Raw genomic sequence first — 20,299 nt, 5'->3', positions numbered from 1 at the left:
CTTACTAATTGTTATCCAGTGATCTCGTTTATAGAACGGCTGACCTAACAAGAGCCATGCTGCAGAATAATTAGAAATACACAGGTGTAGTTGCTCAATGTGCATTGCTTTGTATTTCAGTGTGTGTCTAAGCTACATTGTGTGTTTCTTTCTCTCATGCAGATAGATATTATTAATGTGGATTTACTTAGTAAAAGAGGTTAGGTAAAATGTATTAGTCTGTACAAAGCGATGCAAGGATCATCATGTTACACTCTGTGACACTGAAATGTACCCTGTGTTTACTTTACTGCCACTGGTGCTCAAAAGATTGACATTAAATTTTTTTAAACCATCATAATTTCCAATATCAATGTCAAAAGCCAGTTTCGTAATTTTCTGAACATAAAAATGTATATGTTTGTTTACGATAACCAAAACAGCAGCCACGTTTTTCAGATGTTAACAAGATATTACTGGTGGCTTCAATATATATATATATATATATATATATATATATATATATATATATATATATATATAATATATATATATATATATATATATATATATATATATATATATATAATTTTTTTTTTCAGATAAAGGGATATTTGAATAACAGAGTGGTAAACTGAATTTGGGAATGAAGTGAAGCGACCTGTCACCTAACAGGAGACACAGCAAGAGAGACAAAGCACACTGTTTTAGTTAAAAATGAAAACAACATGTTTAATAAAGCTTGGTACCAAATTGCAGTATAAAACAACAAGCTCTTCACACACGCACACACAACATTTTTCTGATTTACAATTCCACATACGCCTCTCGAGGCCAAGCAAAAACAACAAAAAATTAAAATAAAACGACTCAAAACGGAAAAAAACAAGAAAAGAAAAAAGGGGCTCTAAAAAAAAGAGCCAATATTATTCACAATAAATGACAAGCAGAAAGAACAGCTACGCTGCCAATATCAAAGATGGCTGTTTCAGTTACCATCAATGCCGCCACCACTTTTTTTCTAAGGTGAGAGGAGAGGAGAGGACACCATCTTTACTATTTTTCTGTACATATTGAGGTTTTGCTCTAGTAACCTTGGTCGAATGAGTCCTCCGAAGAGTCACTGAAGGACGACCGGGCCTCGGCCTCTTGCAGCAGTAAAGCAAAGTGCTTGTGTCTCTTCTTGCTTGCCATCTGTTTTGATTTCAGAGTCCCTGCTGAAGACGAGGAGGACGTGGACAGGCCCCTCTTGGGCGGCTGTCTGCTCTTCGTGGAGGCCGAGCCGTGCAGGCGGGAGGGTTGCCCCCTCAATCCAGATTTACGTAACGCAGAATGGGATGGCCAGCCGTGCTTTACCGATTCATCTCCCTCCTCTGTGTCTGTATCTGTTGTAAAGCAGGGTGTCGTCAGTATGTTAAGCTTCACAATACATCACACAACACAGTGTACTTATAGACAGCCTTGGTACCAACCTGATAACAAAAGAACCTTGTTGGGAGGACAACATGTGCGGCTTTGTTTATTTTTCATACATTTATGTGATCGCAGAACAAAAAAATGTGATCAAAAGGAACATATGACAGTTCATAACTAACTTTTCAATGGGAACTTTTCAAAATTTGAGCATTCTGTTTGAAAACTATAAATGCCCAATACAAGTCATACAGTATGCTTAATAAACAAAAACACTTACTGTATGAGTAACTGCTGACTTCTGACCTTGCAGGGGAGGGAGAAGCTTTCAGGTGACCTTTAACCTTCATCCCAAACTCCATCTTCTTTGTTTTGGCAGCCATTTTGTTTTTACCTTCTTTGGAGGATTTCTGCGAGATGCTGAGGCTTTGCGAGAGGTTTTTCTTCCCTTCCTTTGCCAGGAACTCCATCCCGTGGGACCCAAAGCGTTTACTGTAGCTCCCAAAACTGCTACTCGACTTCCCTACTGAGCCGTCTGCAAACTTAAAATGAGACTTGCCGAGCTGACCGAGTTTGGTCAGAGACAGAGTCTTGTCCAGTTTGGTTGCCAACTGCTCCTGCTCACTCTCCTCCTCCTTTTTCTTACTCTTTGTATGCATCTATTCGGGAAGGAAGGGAAGTAATTGTTTAGTCTCCATTTCTTCTGAACTCAAAAAATAAATAAATAAATATTGGACAAAAAAACATGACAACTTGGCACAATATGCAAAGCAAGAAATGCAATGTAACAACATTTCTAAATTCCAAACTAAGAAAATGATCATTCTTAATTCACACAAACAAGCATGTCTTGTGAAGTGCTGGCACATGTAAAAGCTGTGTAAAAGTGGCATAGCAGAAACCAAGTGTCAGCAGGTTATGTACGGATAACAGACTAAATTAAATGGTATTGTTTGCAAGGATTACAAAAACACCAGTGCAGAATGTGGTCTTACAGTAGGCATGACTGTATCAAAACCATAAGAGAATTGCACGCAGCCTACAGTGTGAACAGCTGCCACCCCAGCATAGGGAAAAAACAATATATAAAAGACATTTGTTTTGTTTATAAAATTATATATATATATATATATAATATATAAAATATATATATATATATATATATATATATATATATATATATATATATATATATATATAATATTGATAATATATTATATATACTATATAAGATATAATATAATAAGGAAAAAATGGATCTGGTATAAGCAATAGACACATCACCCCTCCCCATCCCCTTACTGAGTACACAGAACAAGGAGCAGGGGATTTCCAAAAGGAAATGAATCAATAAGGGAGAGGTTTAAAACACAGACAAGTTAAAGGCCGTGCAAACACACAGCCGGGTCTACACAGAAAGCATTTCTTCTTTTGCTGTTGGAATTACAGCCAGATAGAGGAGGTGAGATCCTGGACCATGAAAGGATAGCCCATCACTCACAAGCGGCAGCTGTTATTATTGGATAAAATAACACTGATTTCTGAGCGTAAAGAAGAAACACAGCAAATGTCTCAAAATAAAATGCAATTTTTTTAAGCTTTATATGGAAGAGTAAACTGTACCACTTGGTTAAATTTGGCTTCACCTTTTGCTTTTTTTTGCAGTTTAGTCTTATATGGAAAGTCACAAATAGCCTTGGATTGTATGAAAAACAAACACACATATTAATCCCAGCAAAGTTGAGAAGTCAGGCTTGTACATATTAAATCCCTGAACAAAGAATGTTTATTTCAAGCCACCGACCTCTTGAGAGAAGCTGGAGGAAGCGTCATCCCAGCTCTTGGTTTTCCTTTTCACTTTCGCACTCACACCATCCATCTCATCATCATCCTCGGCGCTCAGACCTCGGAATCTCTTCCGCAGTCCCTCGCCCATCTCCGTGTCCTCGGACAGCAGGAAGGACTTGCCAAGCCTGAGGAGCAGTGAGAACTTTCCATTAGGTGAAGGTCAAACTTTACTTCAGTGTTTAGAACATGAAACATCCTGCTGGATTAGCATAACAGCCCTGCACCCAGTTCTGGATTTCATAACTCCTCTTGTTCAGGTATATTAGTGAAATGACCAGGTTCCAGCAATGTGAGCAATCAGGCCCCTGCTAATTCTACACTGAACTGATCGCACTTATCACATGATCAAACTCTTAGTCCCTCGTCATTTAAATAACGGTTAATGGTAAGTGCAGGGCAGGTGCCAATTTCTATACCAGCATTACCATAATCTTTATACTTACTTGCTACCCTTACAGTCACTTTTCCCAACAGGCAGCGAGGCAAGGCCATGCTTTCTCTTTCTGGGCCTTCCTGGGCCTCTCCTTGCCAGACTTCTGTTCTTCTCCTCATGTTTCTCTCTACGACAAAAATACAGATCCCACAATTACATTTTGAGATATCCTTTAAGAAAAGGAGGATGCGGGATCAAAAGCCAACACACAAGCCACGCCACTCACTCTGCATCCTTGCGTTTCTGTAATTTCGCCAGTTCTCTTTGCTTGTCTTTGTATCTCCTCTGCAGCTCGGCCAGTCTCACCCTGTAATCCAGCTCCATGGCACCCATGTCTTCGATGGCAGACTTAATATAGAACATCTACAGTTAGGAGAGGAAGAAAAACTAAACATTGTTCATCATTACCAAGGTAACCCAATTGATAATCCAAGTGTCACTAACTGCAGAATCCTCCTTCCACGTTCTACACTTTGTGCTTATCCAAAGCCACGCATCTGTCACGCTTGAAAGTGTATGCATGAAATAAGTTACCTGGTAAAACAAATGGTTGCTGCCAAATGCCACTTGTGCTTTAAAAACTTGATTGCAATATAAAGCAACACATGCAAAGGTCTATCCACCCAACACAGCTTTATGGCACCACTACTTAGCAAGACTCATAGGTGAAGGTGGGGTTTTAAATCCTTCAGAAGAAAAATCAAACAGACTTCATGCATCACGGTGTTTGAAAGACACGTGCTTTGGCAGAAAACTCTCAAGCTTACAGGCTCGTCCTTCTTTTGCATCCAGCTGTATTTCTTGTTGGGGTTCAGTTCTCGAGGAAGCCTGATGGTTATTGCAGGCTTGCATGCCAGGGCTTCCATTAACACCTGCGTTCCTGCCACCAAAAGGCTTTCCAAGTCGGCTCGCATTGTGTCTGCAAAAATAAAACAGAACATGAAAAATCAGTAATCTGTTAGGCCTCCAGGTATCTGTTCAGGTAGGAAATTACCAGGGGTTTATTTGCTGCAATTAACCAACCTTAGCCACCCCTGCTTTAGCCCAATCCAGTTTTTACCTCCTGCAGTGATTTGCCTCTCTAAGTGGATGACTGTTTCTAAAGGACAGTGGTTTTAACTTGCTTTAGTGTTTGGCTAGTTCAAAAAAATGCAACTTACAGTGAATTTCATTCTTCCGCCTCTCCAGCTCCAGCTCTGCTATTTCACTCAGTAGAGCAATCCCTTGAAGGCCAGCAGGGTCCACTGGAGAACAGTCAGTCATCTCAGGGGCAGAGAGGACAGCCGTCGGGGTATAATGAGTTGGCAGGAAACATGTTTGGGGCAGCTCTGAGGCTGCCACCAAGGCGATCATCCCTGCCATCGGGTCATCCAACCGAATGTTCAAGGTGTCCAGCTGTGCAATCTGAGAAGACAACAAACCCTCCTTGATGGACAGATCCTCAGTTGGAGGTTCTGTCGTACTAGAGGGAACGGCAAAGGTCTCCTTCTCATTAGCCTCATCGTACAGTTCCTCAGCTTTGGAAGAGCTTTCTCTTTGTATCTGGACCTCTTGCACTTCTGGTCCGCAATAGGCCATCGAATTGTCAAAGTCTGCATGTACGGAGTGTGCCTGTATCTTGGGCTTCTCTGGCTGTGGCTCCATTTCCGGGGCGCAGTCAATCAATCGGTAGGATATCTGGCAAATTTGAGCTGTCCCCCCTCCCTTCTGCAACTCCTTGTCCTCCTGCTCTTCCTCTACCTCGTCTGTGTGCCTCTCCGTGCCAGACTGGTTGTCTGGTTCAGTGGGCATCTGTAGCTCTTCAGGGACACTCTTGGCCAGGACTGTGCTGCCATTCTGGTCTCCAGGGCTTTGGGTTTCCTCAAGATCAGATTCAACCTTGTTCACAGCATTTTCCTCCATTGGCTCGGGCCCCATGGCTGACTGTAAGGACTCAACCATGGCAGGTGGGTGCAGGCGCATGGGTTTAACCTCAACTGAGGCAGACAGATGTTCTGATGTCTCCGCCGGCAGCGGCACATCTGGGGCCAGTCCGTCAGCATCGGAAGCGGCGGCAGGCTGAAGGAGGTAGGGATAGTGGCTACCGAAGGGAGCGGTTATTGATTGGAAAGAATAGCCCTGAGGGATTTCTGCAAAACACACATCAAGACACTGGTTCTTAAAGGATTCAAAAAGGCTATGCAAAAAAAACCCTAACCCCCCCATGTGTAAAATTCTATTTATATTATACATCGAACACATTTAAAACAAGGGTTTCTGCATTCAAAGCATATGCCAGGGGTCCTGTATTGATCCCAAAAGTTTTGTTACCCATTGTATTTTGGCTTCCAGAACAGAAGGTTTGTGACAGACATGGATACAGGTGGCTAAATGGGCGCTAGAAGACAGTGTAAAATATAACAGTGTCAGCCACCAGAGGATATAGTCCTACTAGCCCTTTGAAATAACTAGTTTATCTGGGCATGCTTCCAGACCATATAATGTGGAGAACCGGGAAAGACAAGCAAACAAAACCGCCTTTGAGCTTCACTTACCAGGAAATAAGGCCTGGCAAGGCCCTTTCTGCAAACCGATTTCTTTTTTCTCCATCTCTTCCGGTGCTTCCTCCTTGGTTAGGATGGGTGGCTTGGGTGGGGGGGAGGCGGGGGCAGGGCTGGATGGGTGAGGAGCTGGCGTGGAGGGGTGGGAATAGGGCTGCTGGGGCACAGCCTCCTCCATTTTGTGTAGAACCTCCGACTTGAGGGCGGTCACGGGAGAGAGTGAAGGGGTCGGGGGCCGGGGCGTCAGTGCCTTGCCGTAGGACGTAGATGGAGTGGGAGAAGGCAATGGCGGTTTCCTGGATTGCAGGGCAGGAGCACAGGCAGCAGGCAGACCCTGCTTGGCCCCTTCGTGGCTTCTTTTGGCAGCCTTGTCCTCCATCTCAGCTCTGTGTTCACTCGCCTTTAACCTCTCCTGTTTGGGACAAGGAAAAAGGGTGTCAAGAAAGCATTGACTACCATTCATAAACTAGCTCATGAACAAGGCTCACTGTGATGTATATTTAAAGTGGCGGGAACTCACCACTAGCTGGGCGCTTCTCCGGATCTCCATGGCTTGGGCAGCCTGGTGTTGCAACATGTAGAGCTCGTGTTGCCTAAGCAACTGTTGGTGAGAAAGTAACTGAAGCTGGTGGGCATGCTGGAGTGAACTTCCTGCTGGCGGGTACATCGTGGACCACAGAGGAGGTGCCCTCTCCATCAGTTCTGCTGGAATAGGAAAAAGGAAAAAGGAAGTCCAGTTGCATTAGCAATAGAAAGCGTATTTGTTGGACTCTTGCTCAGCTACTGACTCTTGTCTCAGAACTCATACTGTATATATTAAAACATTTAAAAAAAGGTTTCAGATATGAAACATAACTCAATTACTCTTGGTGACATGTGATGTGTCCCAGATCAGGTCCACGGCAAATTGGCACTTTCCTTATGGACTTAACTGAAAAAAAAGTCCCTGCCTGTTAGCAGCAACACTTGCCCCTCAGTCCCTTGTAATATCAGACTATGGAAACAAGCATTTCCAGCAGTGCTTGCCGGGGGGGCAATCTAGCAGAGAGATTCTCCCCTGCTGTTTCTGCTAAACCAAATAACCAATAGAAAATATTCTATAATGCAGTTTCGCTGAATTTAGCACCAATGCAGTGAATCGCATGTTTTACCAGATATTTTTTAAATGCACATGGAAAAATAGTCTTGGGCAGAGAGGATCTTCAGATAACTCTAATGTGTATATTCAACAATACGACTTATGTAAAAGCAAGCAGATAAATATTGCATGAACCACGCATTACGCATACTCATTTACGTACCCAGTCAAGCCCATTTGGAAAAATTATGGCACATAGCTAAAATATACCTGGTGTTCCAGGCAACAGCAACACCTCTGAATACTATACTGCAAATCCAACATACTGTTTCTCAATGGAGTTTTTTTCCCAGGTAACCAAAATCAATATGCAGTGCAGAAGAGATGACCAGAACAAGGTGTCATACCAAAGTGCGGTAGATGATCCGTTGGGATAACTAACAGCTGCCCTGATTGAGGGTCCCGGGCAAACTGGTAGGGCGAGGGTATAGAGCCAGGCATGCCGGGGTGGTACGCTGGAGCCATGCCTTGGTGAAGTGATGGGTGACCCAAACCTGTTAAAAAAAACACAAATCAGTTTTGCAAAATGCTTGCCTTGAGTTTTCCTTGCACTAATCCAGCAAAACCATATTGTTTGCTGTATTTCCAACAACTTCTATGATTAATTTGCCTTCTAACTAGTAGGCAGGTAATGGCACAAATTGTTATAATTACATGGACTTATTTTCAGGTGTGGCGTCAGCTTATTCACAAGCCTATCCATGCAGAAATCCACACACCAAGAGAGTTTCAGAAGCCACATCATGTCCCTTAAAGTCCTGTTTGTTTTGAACATGAGATTCATTATATCATTGTTGGCATCTGACTTTAAATACTATAATCTTGTTTGCACTTTCTATTTCATCGTCTCATGTCTAGACACAAAAACCCCCTTGAAAAAGCAGCCCTTGAAAGTGTTTTCTTTTGGGATGTGTGTTTTGTTTCAAAGGGCTTTTTATACTGCAAAGGTGAAACAGAACAGCCAGGGATGTTTTCTCATCTTACCACTCTGCTTAGGCAGACCAACTAGGTATTACCAAAAAAGATAGAGAATAAAAACTTAACTTCTAAAAACAGGTGTTCTAAACTTTTTACAAAGGAAATCCTGTCCTTTCAAGAGCAGTTCAATCTGAACTAACTGGTCACCAAAGGGACAGAACAGCTGAAGAGTAAAGCACTCCACCATGATCACACACCAGTGGTGTAGCCGAGCCAGAACGTTCCGGAACGCTGTTCCGTTACAATTTTCTATACACTGTAAGGAGCATTGGTGTATTCAAGACAGAACTCACATAATACGCAAGCTAAGTCACGACTCACATCTCCCTGCATGACTGTCTGATTCACTCATTGTCCCTTTGATGCAATGAAAACAGCATGATGAACTTCTATTACAAACTTCTTTAAGAATGCAGATGAAGCTACTTGTTTGATAATTAGATAAAATAATTAACTATAATAGATGTGTTACTAGAAGTTCAGTATACAAATAAAATGTGAATTTATATAACAATTCTTGTTTAAGAAAATCTATATTTTAGGTAGAATTCTGGTACATTTTGGAGCACATCGCTGTCTCACACACACACTTACCGTAAGGAGAGCCTGCTAGCCACAAGGAGGAGCTGTCTGTGCGGGGGATCCAGTGGTGAGAAGCCAGGTGGGATGCAGGATCAGCAGACCATCGTCCTGGGCCAGCCAGGGAAGGACCTCCCGTCACCATAAGATTTGGGTTCAAGCCATTGGAGGACACACCAGGCTGGTGAATTCGGGCAAAATCTGCCAGCTCCTTACTCTCTCTGGAATAATAATAATAATAATAATAATAATAATAATAATAATAATAATAATAATAATTTTCTGTTGAACCTTGTATTACTAAAGGTGGAGCCCTACTGAGCTGGTAAGGTATTATTTTGCCGTTTCCACGGTAGCAGAGTTTGGGATTTTAAAATACACCACACACACAAAACATACTGAGAAAACAGAAGATTCAAATAGGCCTTTTGGAAATATCACTGGGGAGTTAACAAAAACAGTTACATTAGTAAGTAAAAACTATTTGTACACTTCACAGGGCATTTTGTCCAAAAAATATTTCAGCTTGTTTCAATATATATATTTTTCATTTTGTGGTCTGAGCAACAGATACCCCCTCAGTAGCTTGAAATCCTTGAAAGATGCAGGCATACAATACCGAGAACGCCTCTAAAACCAGAGCGAATCAAGGACACAAAGGGTTAAAACCACAGGCATTTGGGGGCCTGTTAACAGGGTGAGCAGATGGCCTGTGTTGTGGGAACAGTGAATTCTTTGAACAAGCAGCCTTTAAAAGGGCAAACATTATTCCCCTTCACACAAGACCAGGAAAAATAAATCACTTAACAGCCTCGTGCTTCCACACCTTTGAGAAAACTTTATTGTTCTCCCAACGCGACTGAGCTGAGCTTTACACTAACAGCACACTTCAAACTCTTTCTCCAGACCAGTGTTTACATGAAAAAATAAAAAAAACTTCTAGCTAAAAAAAAAAAAAAAACACCTTGCTGCTCACAGGGCAGGCCTTGTTCTATAGTTCTCTATTTTATAAACCAAGATTTTTAAATAGGAGGCTCCATGGCGATCTTCTCTGTAGTTTTAATTGTACCCATTTGATGTCCTATGTGTCCCCGATTTCAATAAATAAGCAAACCTGACTGACTGCAAAAAAACAAACAAAAAACAGGTTCTTTGTTCTTAGTCTTTGACCAATTCATCTGGCACTTAGTGGCAGACTGAAACTTGAAAACAGCTAGTATATACATTTAAAGTTTCAAGGTAGCCAACACGTAGGAGTATCTACAAATGTAAAAACTGGTTACTTGCTGAATACACTGGCAAAATATTGATTAAATAGTACAAACATTATACCTCTTTAAAAAAAAAAAAAAACGTCAACATTCTCCAGGAAAGTACGCACAGGTGTGAAAAGCAGCAGTCACATGACCCAACCCAAACTGACACATTCAGGATGTTTGAATACAGTAATAATTGATTGTTGCACCTCTTGCTAAGAAAAACAAATAAATAAATAGGCTTCAGCACTGTGGCACTGGGTAGTGCTTGCTCCAGCTATTCTGTGCTTTCACGCGCCAGATTTCAACATGCTATTATATAATTGTCTCATCTCATTACCATCAGTAAAACAATGATTAATGCAAAGGGTAGAGCCGCAGTTCCAAGTCTCACACTCACCGGAGCAATTTCTCCTGCTCGCGCTCCAAGCGGCCTGCCAGCAGACGCTCGTCATGGTGATGACTCCGGTCATCCGTACGATCTGCCTCCCCGTGGCCAGATCCTGAGGAGGGAGGAATTATGGGGTTAACCCTGTAGTGTGCACCACTGGGGTTCCCACCAGGTGTTAAGTGGCACACCCTGGGCACAACTAGAACCAACTCACATAGACACAGACAGAGCATAAAAAACAACTGCAAAAACTAGAACACAGTGTGGAGCAACGGTCAGTCCAGCAGGTATAGTTTATGGCTCTGAAGCTTTGACAGAGCCCTGTAATAAATGTTGTACACACAAAATATTTTGTAGCAAATCTACTTTAAGTAAATGAATGCACTAATTGCACCAGCTATTGTAGCAAGACTCCTATTGCATAAAGGTTTTCAGGTATTTACGCTTGATAAGCCACAGTGTATAGCTAACAAGCTCAGGATTAAAAACTCATAGTAAAGCCAGAGATGGATCTAACCACTGTGCAATGGGAGTCTTATTTCCATCCGTGTATTGCACCAATTATGTGTCCAGGGAAGGATGTTAAAGGGTGACCTGATTAGACACAAGACACAGGACAGGAAATCCTTAAACTCAATTCATAACACTGATCTAAGTCCCCTTGCAACTCAGCTTTACCTAGCTGTCATACTGCATGCACACAGGACTCCACCAGTATATTGTGGCATCTCTGTAATTAGGGCGTACCTATTCCGGGAATGAGTTTTCAAAAAAATACTATATTAAAACGTTCACAGAAGACTGAACCAATGCACAAGGTGATGCACATTTCAGGTATAGCTACATATTTAACCTTGATCATAGTACAGTGCTATGACTCCGAGTGATCTATCTATCTATCTATATCAATGTGATTATACCAAAATGATAACCTATCCCTGTCCTTATAATGCTGCCCTCAAGAGTCAAGTGTTAAGTCTGTTAAACCAGGGTTAATGTTCTAATAGGATTTAATTCAACAGTGACAAGAAGCAGTTTTATTTAGGATCAGACTGCATCTGAATGCAACAGCAAGTTAACCTGTTTGAAAGGTAATACAATCAATCAGCCACAAGTATATGTACACCATAACCTACTGAGCACAACCCAGAAATTAGCTTGCAAAAGGCTTTTTGAAAGCTCCTTTTTTTTATCACAGCTGGCGTGCCAATGCTCTGTGGATCTGCATCCCATTGCTGACCGTTTAAAACAGATACGGTATTCTGTTAATTGAATATGCGAGTGCCTTGGTGTTAGGTGTTAAATCGAAATGATCACCAAAAGGAAGCTTTACATCATTCCAAAATCAATACAAATGCTTAGTTGGTTGACAGCTTTGATTGTGCTCCACAATTACCTGTTGATTTCAGGTTTTATCACTTAACGCTTGCACAAAATAATGTGTAAGGAAGACTCACTGAACATAGTAAGGCCTGTCTATAGATCTCAATGAATGGACATTTTGTTTCTGTATTTAATGAGGTGTAGAGAGAGAGAGAGAGAGAGAGAATGCAGATCTCAATGAAGTATGCATAGAGGAAAAGATCCAGGCCGGTTTCCTAGGTAACCGAAACCTTGTCCAAAATACCACCATTTTACTCCATAAATACTACAGATTAGTCATTAGAATCAAGCTCTCTTTTTTAAATACTCTGTAAATTCAAACATGCTACTTTCAGCACTAGTAGGATAATATTATTACTACAATCTCGTGGCACAACAAAGGAAATAAATTAATGCTTTTTCTTGCTCTCAAGGCCGATTCTATTGCTTAGCAACAAGCTCAAAGGCCTATTAGAATTCAACCCTTGTTTGCAGCTTTTAGTTCTGCTCAGTAAATTACATTTAATGCAGGCAGGCAGTGTCTTAGACACTGAAAGGCTTAACAAACTGTTCCCTATGCTGGCAAGGCATAGTGTGTGCTGGGGAGGCCTTAGCAACAGAGAACTTCACAGACAAAAGGTTTGGGCTGTGCAGGCCGCATGATGTCTAGCCTGATGAATGACTGCACAGCTGCTCGGAGGGAAGGAAAGGAATGTGTTCACATTTCTCCACTCCTATGGTGCTGCAAATCAAGTTTTTTGTAAACATTAAAAGACATGTCTTGTGGGGAATAAGGGCAGTCATGTAACTTGGCTACTGTACTGCAAAGGTACTGGAGGAAATGTCTGCTCTTTCAGTTTACCTGGGAACCCAAGTTGCCATAAAACATTTTCCTTGGCCGAACATACACAAGGCTCTTCCAAACCTATGTACAGTTTTGTCTTTAACATTGCGAAAGGGGGGTGGGAATCAAGTCTCACACATTGTTCTGTCTTACAACAACTATTACAGAAAATCCTGCATTTAACAAAAAGCTTCTTACCTTTTATACTGCCCACTGGAATCGATCGTTCCCTGTCCCCCAAATTAGAGCTGGGCTTGCTGGTGTTGTCTTTCTGACGTGCAACAGCCACGGCAATGCCTACCGGTGGGTGCCTTACTTCAACCTCTCCCTGAGACCCAATGCTCTCCCTGCCAAATGACTTGGCGCTCTCCGGCCTTTCAGGGTCTCTCTTTAATTGCTTCCCACATTGCTGGGGTGGGAGATGCTGAACCTTGGACATCCCAAGTGGATTAGATTCCAGCTTCATATTTCCCAGGCCACCAAACGGGCTCCTGATCCCGCCGTTCGGCCGTGCGCTGGTCTCCTTGGCAAAATTACCACTGTATTTGATCAAGCTCTGCATGGCAGAAACTTCTCCGCGAGATCCCAGGTGGAGGACCTCTGAACTGCCTTGGGAGTTCCCGACCACGACGGACCTCTGAAGACTAGAAGGGTCCAGGTAGGCCTTCTTGCCTTCCTCCTCCCCCCCTCTGTTCACATGCCCATGCTGGGCAGCAAGCGCAGCCATATGGTTGGTGGCATAGCTGCCCATTTCAAAAGGCTTCCATTTGGGCTCCGTCAGGGAAGAGTTTTTAAGCTCACTGTACAGTTTGCTAGAATCTCTCGCGGCCGCCCTTTGAAGCCTCTCTCGTTCTTGGCTACGAGCCTCAGCGTCCATCACCATTTTCATCATTTCTTTGGATGTGGTGCTGTTTAAGAGCAGGTCCCTAGTGTCTGGGCTATGGCCGGCTTTAACAGGGAATAATTCCGATGACGTTGGCCTTTTCGTCGTCACACAGTTTGACATTATAACGGAGCCTTCCTCTCTGAACACTTCCATCCTCTTAACGTCGCCATGCAATGGAGACTCGTGTGCGTGAGGTGGCCGCAGAGGGTCTACAAGTGTCCTTTCACTGAGGGCTTGCAAACACCCTGGTTTGTTACCATCCTTGTCCCTGTTTTTGTCATTTTTATTGTCTCGAGCCTGTGAGGCTATTTGGATTGGCCCATTTCTCTCATACACCTCGACGGAAGGCACAAACGTAGGCGCGATGACTTTGTGCTCTCTTGCTGGTTCCTTGGCAGAGGGGTAGAGGGGGTACAGGCTGGCCTGGGCATGGTGGGTGGGAGGGAATGTGTTTGAAGATAGCACCCTGGGGGCAGGTTGCGGGGCATTACTGTGTGTGGACGGACAACTGCATGAAATGTGCAAAGAGCCAACTGAAGAAGAAGAAGTAGTCACAACCGCATCACATTTTTTTGGCTTGTCCACATGGACATATGCAGAGGGCCGCATGTTCTCGTCGTGCCGGCTGGGGTCCTTGGCGCACCTCTCTTGCTCAGAGCCCTGGTATCTCACAGAACTGCTGCTGCCTCCACTGTTGCAGTTGCTCAGAGAGGAGGTTTGCAAAGGGTTCTTAGACTTGGGCTCTCCGCCACCCAAACCGGGCGAGTGCTCGCGATAAAACAGAGACGTGTGCTCCCCAGTTTTATAAGGCCTGTCCAAGCCACTGACTTTCCTCTCACTCCCCTCCAGTTTAGTGTCCTGTGTGAGGTCCACTACGCTGCGAGGCCGGGGCTCCTCCCTGTGCCTCTCTCTCTCCCTGCGAGGGTGGGACAGGTTGAGATCAGTCCTGTAGGGTTTCTCCCTGCTCGACTCTCTGTTCCAGTCCTTCGCACTCTTATGATGAGAAACAGTATCCTTCTCCCGGAGGAGGGAGCTCGGCATTTGGTTTGAAGTTGCTCTGGAGATTGTCGTTTGGGGGTGCAAGGCTGACTGTCCGGCACGGCCTGATAAGTAAAACCCTTCTGCAAGAGAAATGAGAGAAATAACTACCAGAAAAAGCAATCTGCATACATTAATCTGAATATATAGAATTTATAACTGCCAAATGCAAAGCTCATGACAAACCAGGTATTCTCTGACATTAAATTAGAGTTTCACCTAGCCTGATGAAGTACTTTTCAAAAATACACAAACGCAGCCAAGTATATAACTGAGACAGATACGTTTGTTTCAGCTTAAATAAAGCTTGCAATACCACCTCTGGTCAGTATCTATTACTGTCCTCTACAGTGAAAAAATTGTCATCTGAAATGGTCCTCAATTGGACCAAAGACTGTTTTTGAAAACAGTGACCAATGCAAACCCACAGGCAAAAAGAAACATTAATCCCTGCACCAGAAATAAACAACTCAGACAGACCTTCATCTGTCCTATTGACCAATGAAAACAAATGTTTGAGGAACATCACACGCTCCAGTTGTGCTCAACGAGGAAGCACTTTTCTTGATCCGCGCTCCTCCCCAGCTCATTAACCGCACTGTGGAAGGGGTCTGACTGGTCACTAAGCAACAGCACCCTGGAGTGCCGGCTCTGTCTGCCTGGCCAGTGCGAGTGGAGCAGCAAGCTCTCTCTCTCTCTAGCTCACATGGATCAAAACCTTACTTCCAAGGTCCATCTAAAGCAGAAATGCTGAGCATAAAAGGTAGATACTATGGAGGGAGCAGGGTGTGTATGTATGTGTGTGTATATATATATATATATATATATATATATATATATATATATATATATATATATATATATATATATATATAGTAGTATTTTTCAATGATCATACGTTAGAAAAGAAACAGACAGAACATTGTCCTTTGTATAAAGAAATTCTTAAACCTGAACAAAGGTGTGCATGAAAAATAAACACAGAGGTTGATGGTATAAAAAGAAGAAAACAGAACAGTGATTTAAATGCTCCTTCCTTTAACAGAGTTGTTTGTTGATAGTTTCACCTCTCAAATAAAACTAAAACCAATGAGCTGTCGCTTTCTAAAACAGGGCCCAAAGAATTCTGTACAAGAGTCAAACTGAACAGGGAACCATGCAGATAAACCTGGATTTGACTTGTAATTCCAGTAGTCTTTCATTGTGGAGAGAGAGAGAGAGAGAGAGAGAGAGAGAGAGAGAGAGAGAGAGAGAGAGAGAGAGAGAGAGAGAGAGAGAGCGCAATGACTGATGGTCTGGCTGTGACAGATCGAGGTCGCACTCGCCTTTCTGGGACTCGTAGAGCCCATGCTGGCTGAGCTGAGACAGGATAGCGCTCCCACTGCTCTGGTGTTCCAGGTGGCTGAGTGGAATGTACGGGCTTGGGTACAGGCTGTTTGGCAAGTGGGAGAAACCTGTGGAAACGGAACAAGAACAACATACAAACCATCAAGCAGTGGACTCCAGACCAAGAAGGACACATCGCCAAATGTGTCAGTTCATGCAACAACCAGGTGTCAGCGATGCCAACCTGTGTTACAATGCTAAACAAATGGAGAGGTATTGTATTTGAACACACACACACACACACACACACACACACACACACACACACACACACACACACCATTCATTAGTTGTGACACTATTACATATACTCTAACCTTAGCTATATCAGAATAGTTTTGCTGTGGTCATTAAAGCCCCCCTTTCTGTTTTTAAATAACATTCATTCAGACTCACGTTTCAAGTGTTTTCATAACATTTCAATGGCATAGCTTGAAGAGCTTACAACTCAGTGAACACATTGTACGTGTCAATAAGCATGCATTTTTGCTGTATCACAATAAAAAATGGTCATGTGGAATGGTAAAGGTGAAAAGGTTAACTTGCCCTGTATTCTAGCCAGTGGTTGGATTATCAAGTGTATCCTAATGCATTCAATTCCTAGTCAAGTATCTTCATGCTGCAGCACATTGGATACTGAAAAAAGCTTTTAAAATGAGCTGCTCTTTAACTATGAAATACTAAATCTGCATTGCAGAGGAGACACACAGATCTTTACAGTTAAAACTTTAAAGTCTCCTCCTGTTGCTTTAATCATGACTGTCCCCCTAAAATAATCTCGCCTTTCAATCAGAAAGAGGGTTAAGAATAATTTTCGGAGCACACAATGATGAACAGTCATATGAAGCGATCATAGATCCTGACCGCATGACTGACGACATACAATTTCAAGAAGGTCACACATGGGTGCTTTCAAGGGAAATAAATATGCATTAATTGGTTGAAAATAAATCATCAAAACTAAACAATGCAGCACTGGTCTCAGGATATGGATAGAGTAGGGGGATGGATAGCCTTTTGGTGACGGAAGGAAAGGTGAGGTGGGTTCAGAAGATGGAATCAATGGAGCGCAGGGTTACGCTAAATTTCACATGTTCCTCATGTGCAATTTAGCACATCTAGTCTCATCTCCTAATACAAATTACACCCTCTGTCACAAACTGACAATAATGTCCATCTACTCAAAGTGGTCTAAGATAATGGAAGAGAGGTCCTGGCAGGGTGGAAGGCCATAGGTCAGGGCACATTAATGATCACTACCAGAGGTCGTCGTTGGGAGAGACCGTCATCAAGATACTCGGGAAACAGAGACAAGTGACAGCAATCAGAGAGAGAGAAGCACACACAGGCTGGGATTATTTGTAGATGCCTTTCTTCTGTGAAGGCGAAGTGATTGAAATACATGGGGGGGAGGGCAGTGGGAGAGACATGAGCTGGTGCAACTTTGCAGATACAAACCAATATATACCACGCATTAAGGGAATCAGCATTTTTAAAAGCTGCCATGAGATTCGTATTAGGACAAGTTACTGTTCTCCACAGGGTAATGCCTGTCAGATTCCTACAGATCCTGATTCTGACTGAAGCATGCGCATAAGCACAGTTTTGTTATGCTACATCAGAGGCATGATTCACAGCCCCTGTTAGGAATTTACTGTTTCCAGATGGGAAGTTTGAGAGCAGGTATCATTTTCACCACAGCCCTTACGGTAATGACGCCAATTAATGAGGTTTCTTTAAAGACTACCAGCCAACTGGAATACAGATTAGCATACCATACATGCTTTTGAATTGGGAGATATGAAATGGATACAGTGCTTTGGGAGGCTACATGTGTGATGCATGTGGCGGGAGATCAAAACAAGAAAATGTCAAGTAGAAGCTTAGAAGAGATGCAAAGAGCGAGAATTAAAAGGTTTATTTCTTATAACCTGGATGACAATGAACGAATACTCACTCTAAATAAGTACCATAGCCGCAGGTCTTACAGACACCTTCCTGCTAGTTATGCAACAGTCCATGCTTGTTCTACTCGTACTACGTATCATAACGTACCCAAGTCTGTGGTCAATTACAGCAGGATTGTCCTGCCAACCTTACTCTCCCACACGCGTTATTTACAGCAGCAGGGCTTCTGCCCTGCCACACATGCAATTGGCTGACCAACGTGTTAATGAGTGTCTGGTGACGTGAGAATCCACATTCATCTAACAGTCGACTGCAAAAACAGTGTAAGGAGAATCTAAAACATTACAGGCAATTCATAAATTATAAAAAACTAAAAAAAAAAAATCAATTTGAAACCTGCGATTCCAACCTTGGTAAACTATGTAAATGGCACAGTTTTTTTCCTTTTCATAAAATAGAAACAGTCAAAGCCCCGGCACACCGCTGGTCAATAAAGCAAAGTACAACCTCCTCTTTCACTCCCCTACCCAGCCTTCCCAAAGCTAGGTGTGCCCTTTTAACAAACACTCATGTTCAAATATTTTCAAAAGGCAACTGAAAACACAGACTGCACTTTGCCATCATCCAATCGTCCTGTTTTAATGCTGGTTCCACTGGCAAACAGGGCTTTAAAATTTATGAGAGAGATATTTCTAAAGGCCTGTCCCTCCCTAAAAGCTACCATGTTAAAACATACCATACATAAATCATAAAGGATCTGGGAAACAGTTCAAAAGGTTCCATATGAAAATGATGGAGTCTGTTATAAAGCATTGTATCAGATTGATAAATGACTCTGTTTTAGGATTATGATCCACAGTGACACATGTGCTGAATGTGTAGTAAGCGAGTTCCCCATTCAACCTCTCCCCTCCCCCCTCCCCACCCCGCACCCAGCTGTGCAGGGGCCCCTCAGCCTGTCATCACAAGGTACCAATCATCCATCAACCAGCCCACTGACCTTTAATAAGTACATGCCATCATATCTTCTGCTGCATAATTACAGCACTGCTGGGTTATCAAAGCAGAGCAGACAAGTAAATTGCTGAGCAAAAGAAAGAGTGATTCCCCTGGCCGTTCACATCTTTCATTGCAGCATAAACACATCTGTTAGGATGAGAATGCTCACCTGGTACCTATCCTGGCCCGGGGGTATTGTTTTGAACACAAAAACCACTTCAAGGAAAGCTAGAACACAATTAAGAGCCACTTCAAATCCGACTGGCATTGCCGCATGCAGAGAAAGGCTGCGATGAAAGTTTAAAGGTTGTTATGTTCTCATGCCTCTTGCCAAGGTCAGCTTTCGGGGTGCCGAGAGGATAAAATAAAAAAAACAATCTTTAAAAGAATGACTCAAACATTTTTTGAACCTTGTAAGAGACACTAGATGAAACCCAGAGTACTTTTAAAGAAGTTCAACTTGGGACCAATTGGGGGGGGGGTGGGAGGGGGACACGACACACTAAGGCTTTCAATATATTTTTCTTCGATTGACTCTTTGAACATCTACAAAAGATGCTGGGACTTAAATACCACAAATCTGTTTGTTTTTTTCTTTCTTTTTTATAAACAAATTTAAAAGTCTGTTTGTTTTCTTTAAGCTTCTCTGGAGTTCAACTATCAATCATTCTAGAGTACAAGCCATAACGTAGCTGTATCAACACGCCTTTCTCTCTAATCACCAGGCTCCATTCCGAGCACATGTAATGAATGCCTTGTAGCAGTGACAGAGAGAGAGATTTTCAAAGAAGGATACTATACATTGTTAAGGCCCAGTGAAAGCATGGTAAAGTACAGGCAACAACAGCAAAGCAATGCACAGTTAGAGTAAACAATAGTATGGATAAGGGTTAGTACAAGATGGTAAAATTGTCATATGTTCATATTATGGTGTTAAACTTTTCTAAGCGTCAAGTCTTTACCTTCGTGGGGGTGAGATGCCCAGAGCTGCGCTATCTGCAAGTTGGAAGGGGTGGGTGCCCGGAAGGAAGGCTCGGCAGGCAGTGAAGTGGGGGTCCCATGGGGTGTGGAGGAGCCCCCTAAACCACTGGTCAAGTACCCACTGAGGAAAGGACTTGAGCTACCTGGGAACGAGTCACCTACAGCAAAACACACACAGACAAGAATAAATTACCAGGGAAAGGGGGGAAAAATCCTGGAGTTAATAATCAAATCCAGACACATAACTGTCACTCTTTTTACTGGTCACTTGAGCACCATACTGGAAAGTGGTTTAAAAATTTGAATAAAAATGCCAAGCTATCATTTACAAGAAATAGTT

General features: G+C 42.7%; 1 protein-coding gene across 7 annotated transcripts in view; it reads right to left on the bottom strand.

Annotated features, from left to right (window-relative positions):
- The window catches only part of LOC121330865 (trinucleotide repeat-containing gene 18 protein-like), a 64,320-nt gene that overhangs the window by 22,499 nt on the left and 21,522 nt on the right, over positions 1-20,299 (bottom strand). For 5 of the 7 annotated variants that reach the window (XM_041277743.1, XM_041277744.1, XM_041277746.1 and 2 more), the window contains exons 3-17: positions 19,941-20,117; positions 16,011-16,139; positions 12,960-14,768; positions 10,565-10,667; positions 8,924-9,129; positions 7,699-7,845; positions 6,734-6,918; positions 6,208-6,625; positions 4,834-5,802; positions 4,441-4,592; positions 3,900-4,036; positions 3,684-3,800; positions 3,197-3,365; positions 1,673-2,051; positions 1,074-1,364 (exon numbers count right to left, since the gene is read on the bottom strand). In XM_041277743.1, the coding sequence (XP_041133677.1) occupies positions 1,074-1,364; positions 1,673-2,051; positions 3,197-3,365; positions 3,684-3,800; positions 3,900-4,036; positions 4,441-4,592; positions 4,834-5,802; positions 6,208-6,625; positions 6,734-6,918; positions 7,699-7,845; positions 8,924-9,129; positions 10,565-10,667; positions 12,960-14,768; positions 16,011-16,139; positions 19,941-20,117 (5,388 nt within the window). The remainder of the gene's footprint in view (positions 1-1,073; positions 1,365-1,672; positions 2,052-3,196; positions 3,366-3,683; positions 3,801-3,899; positions 4,037-4,440; positions 4,593-4,833; positions 5,803-6,207; positions 6,626-6,733; positions 6,919-7,698; positions 7,846-8,923; positions 9,130-10,564; positions 10,668-12,959; positions 14,769-16,010; positions 16,140-19,940; positions 20,118-20,299) is intronic. The other 2 variants (XM_041277748.1, XM_041277747.1) reach the window with 2 other exon arrangements.

The sequence above is a fragment of the Polyodon spathula genome, chromosome 18 (assembly GCF_017654505.1).
Source record: "Polyodon spathula isolate WHYD16114869_AA chromosome 18, ASM1765450v1, whole genome shotgun sequence".
Taxonomy (NCBI): Eukaryota; Metazoa; Chordata; class Actinopteri; order Acipenseriformes; family Polyodontidae; genus Polyodon; species Polyodon spathula.
The sequence above is the reverse complement of the archived record's forward strand: the minus strand, read 5'-3'. Positions and strand labels throughout refer to the sequence as shown.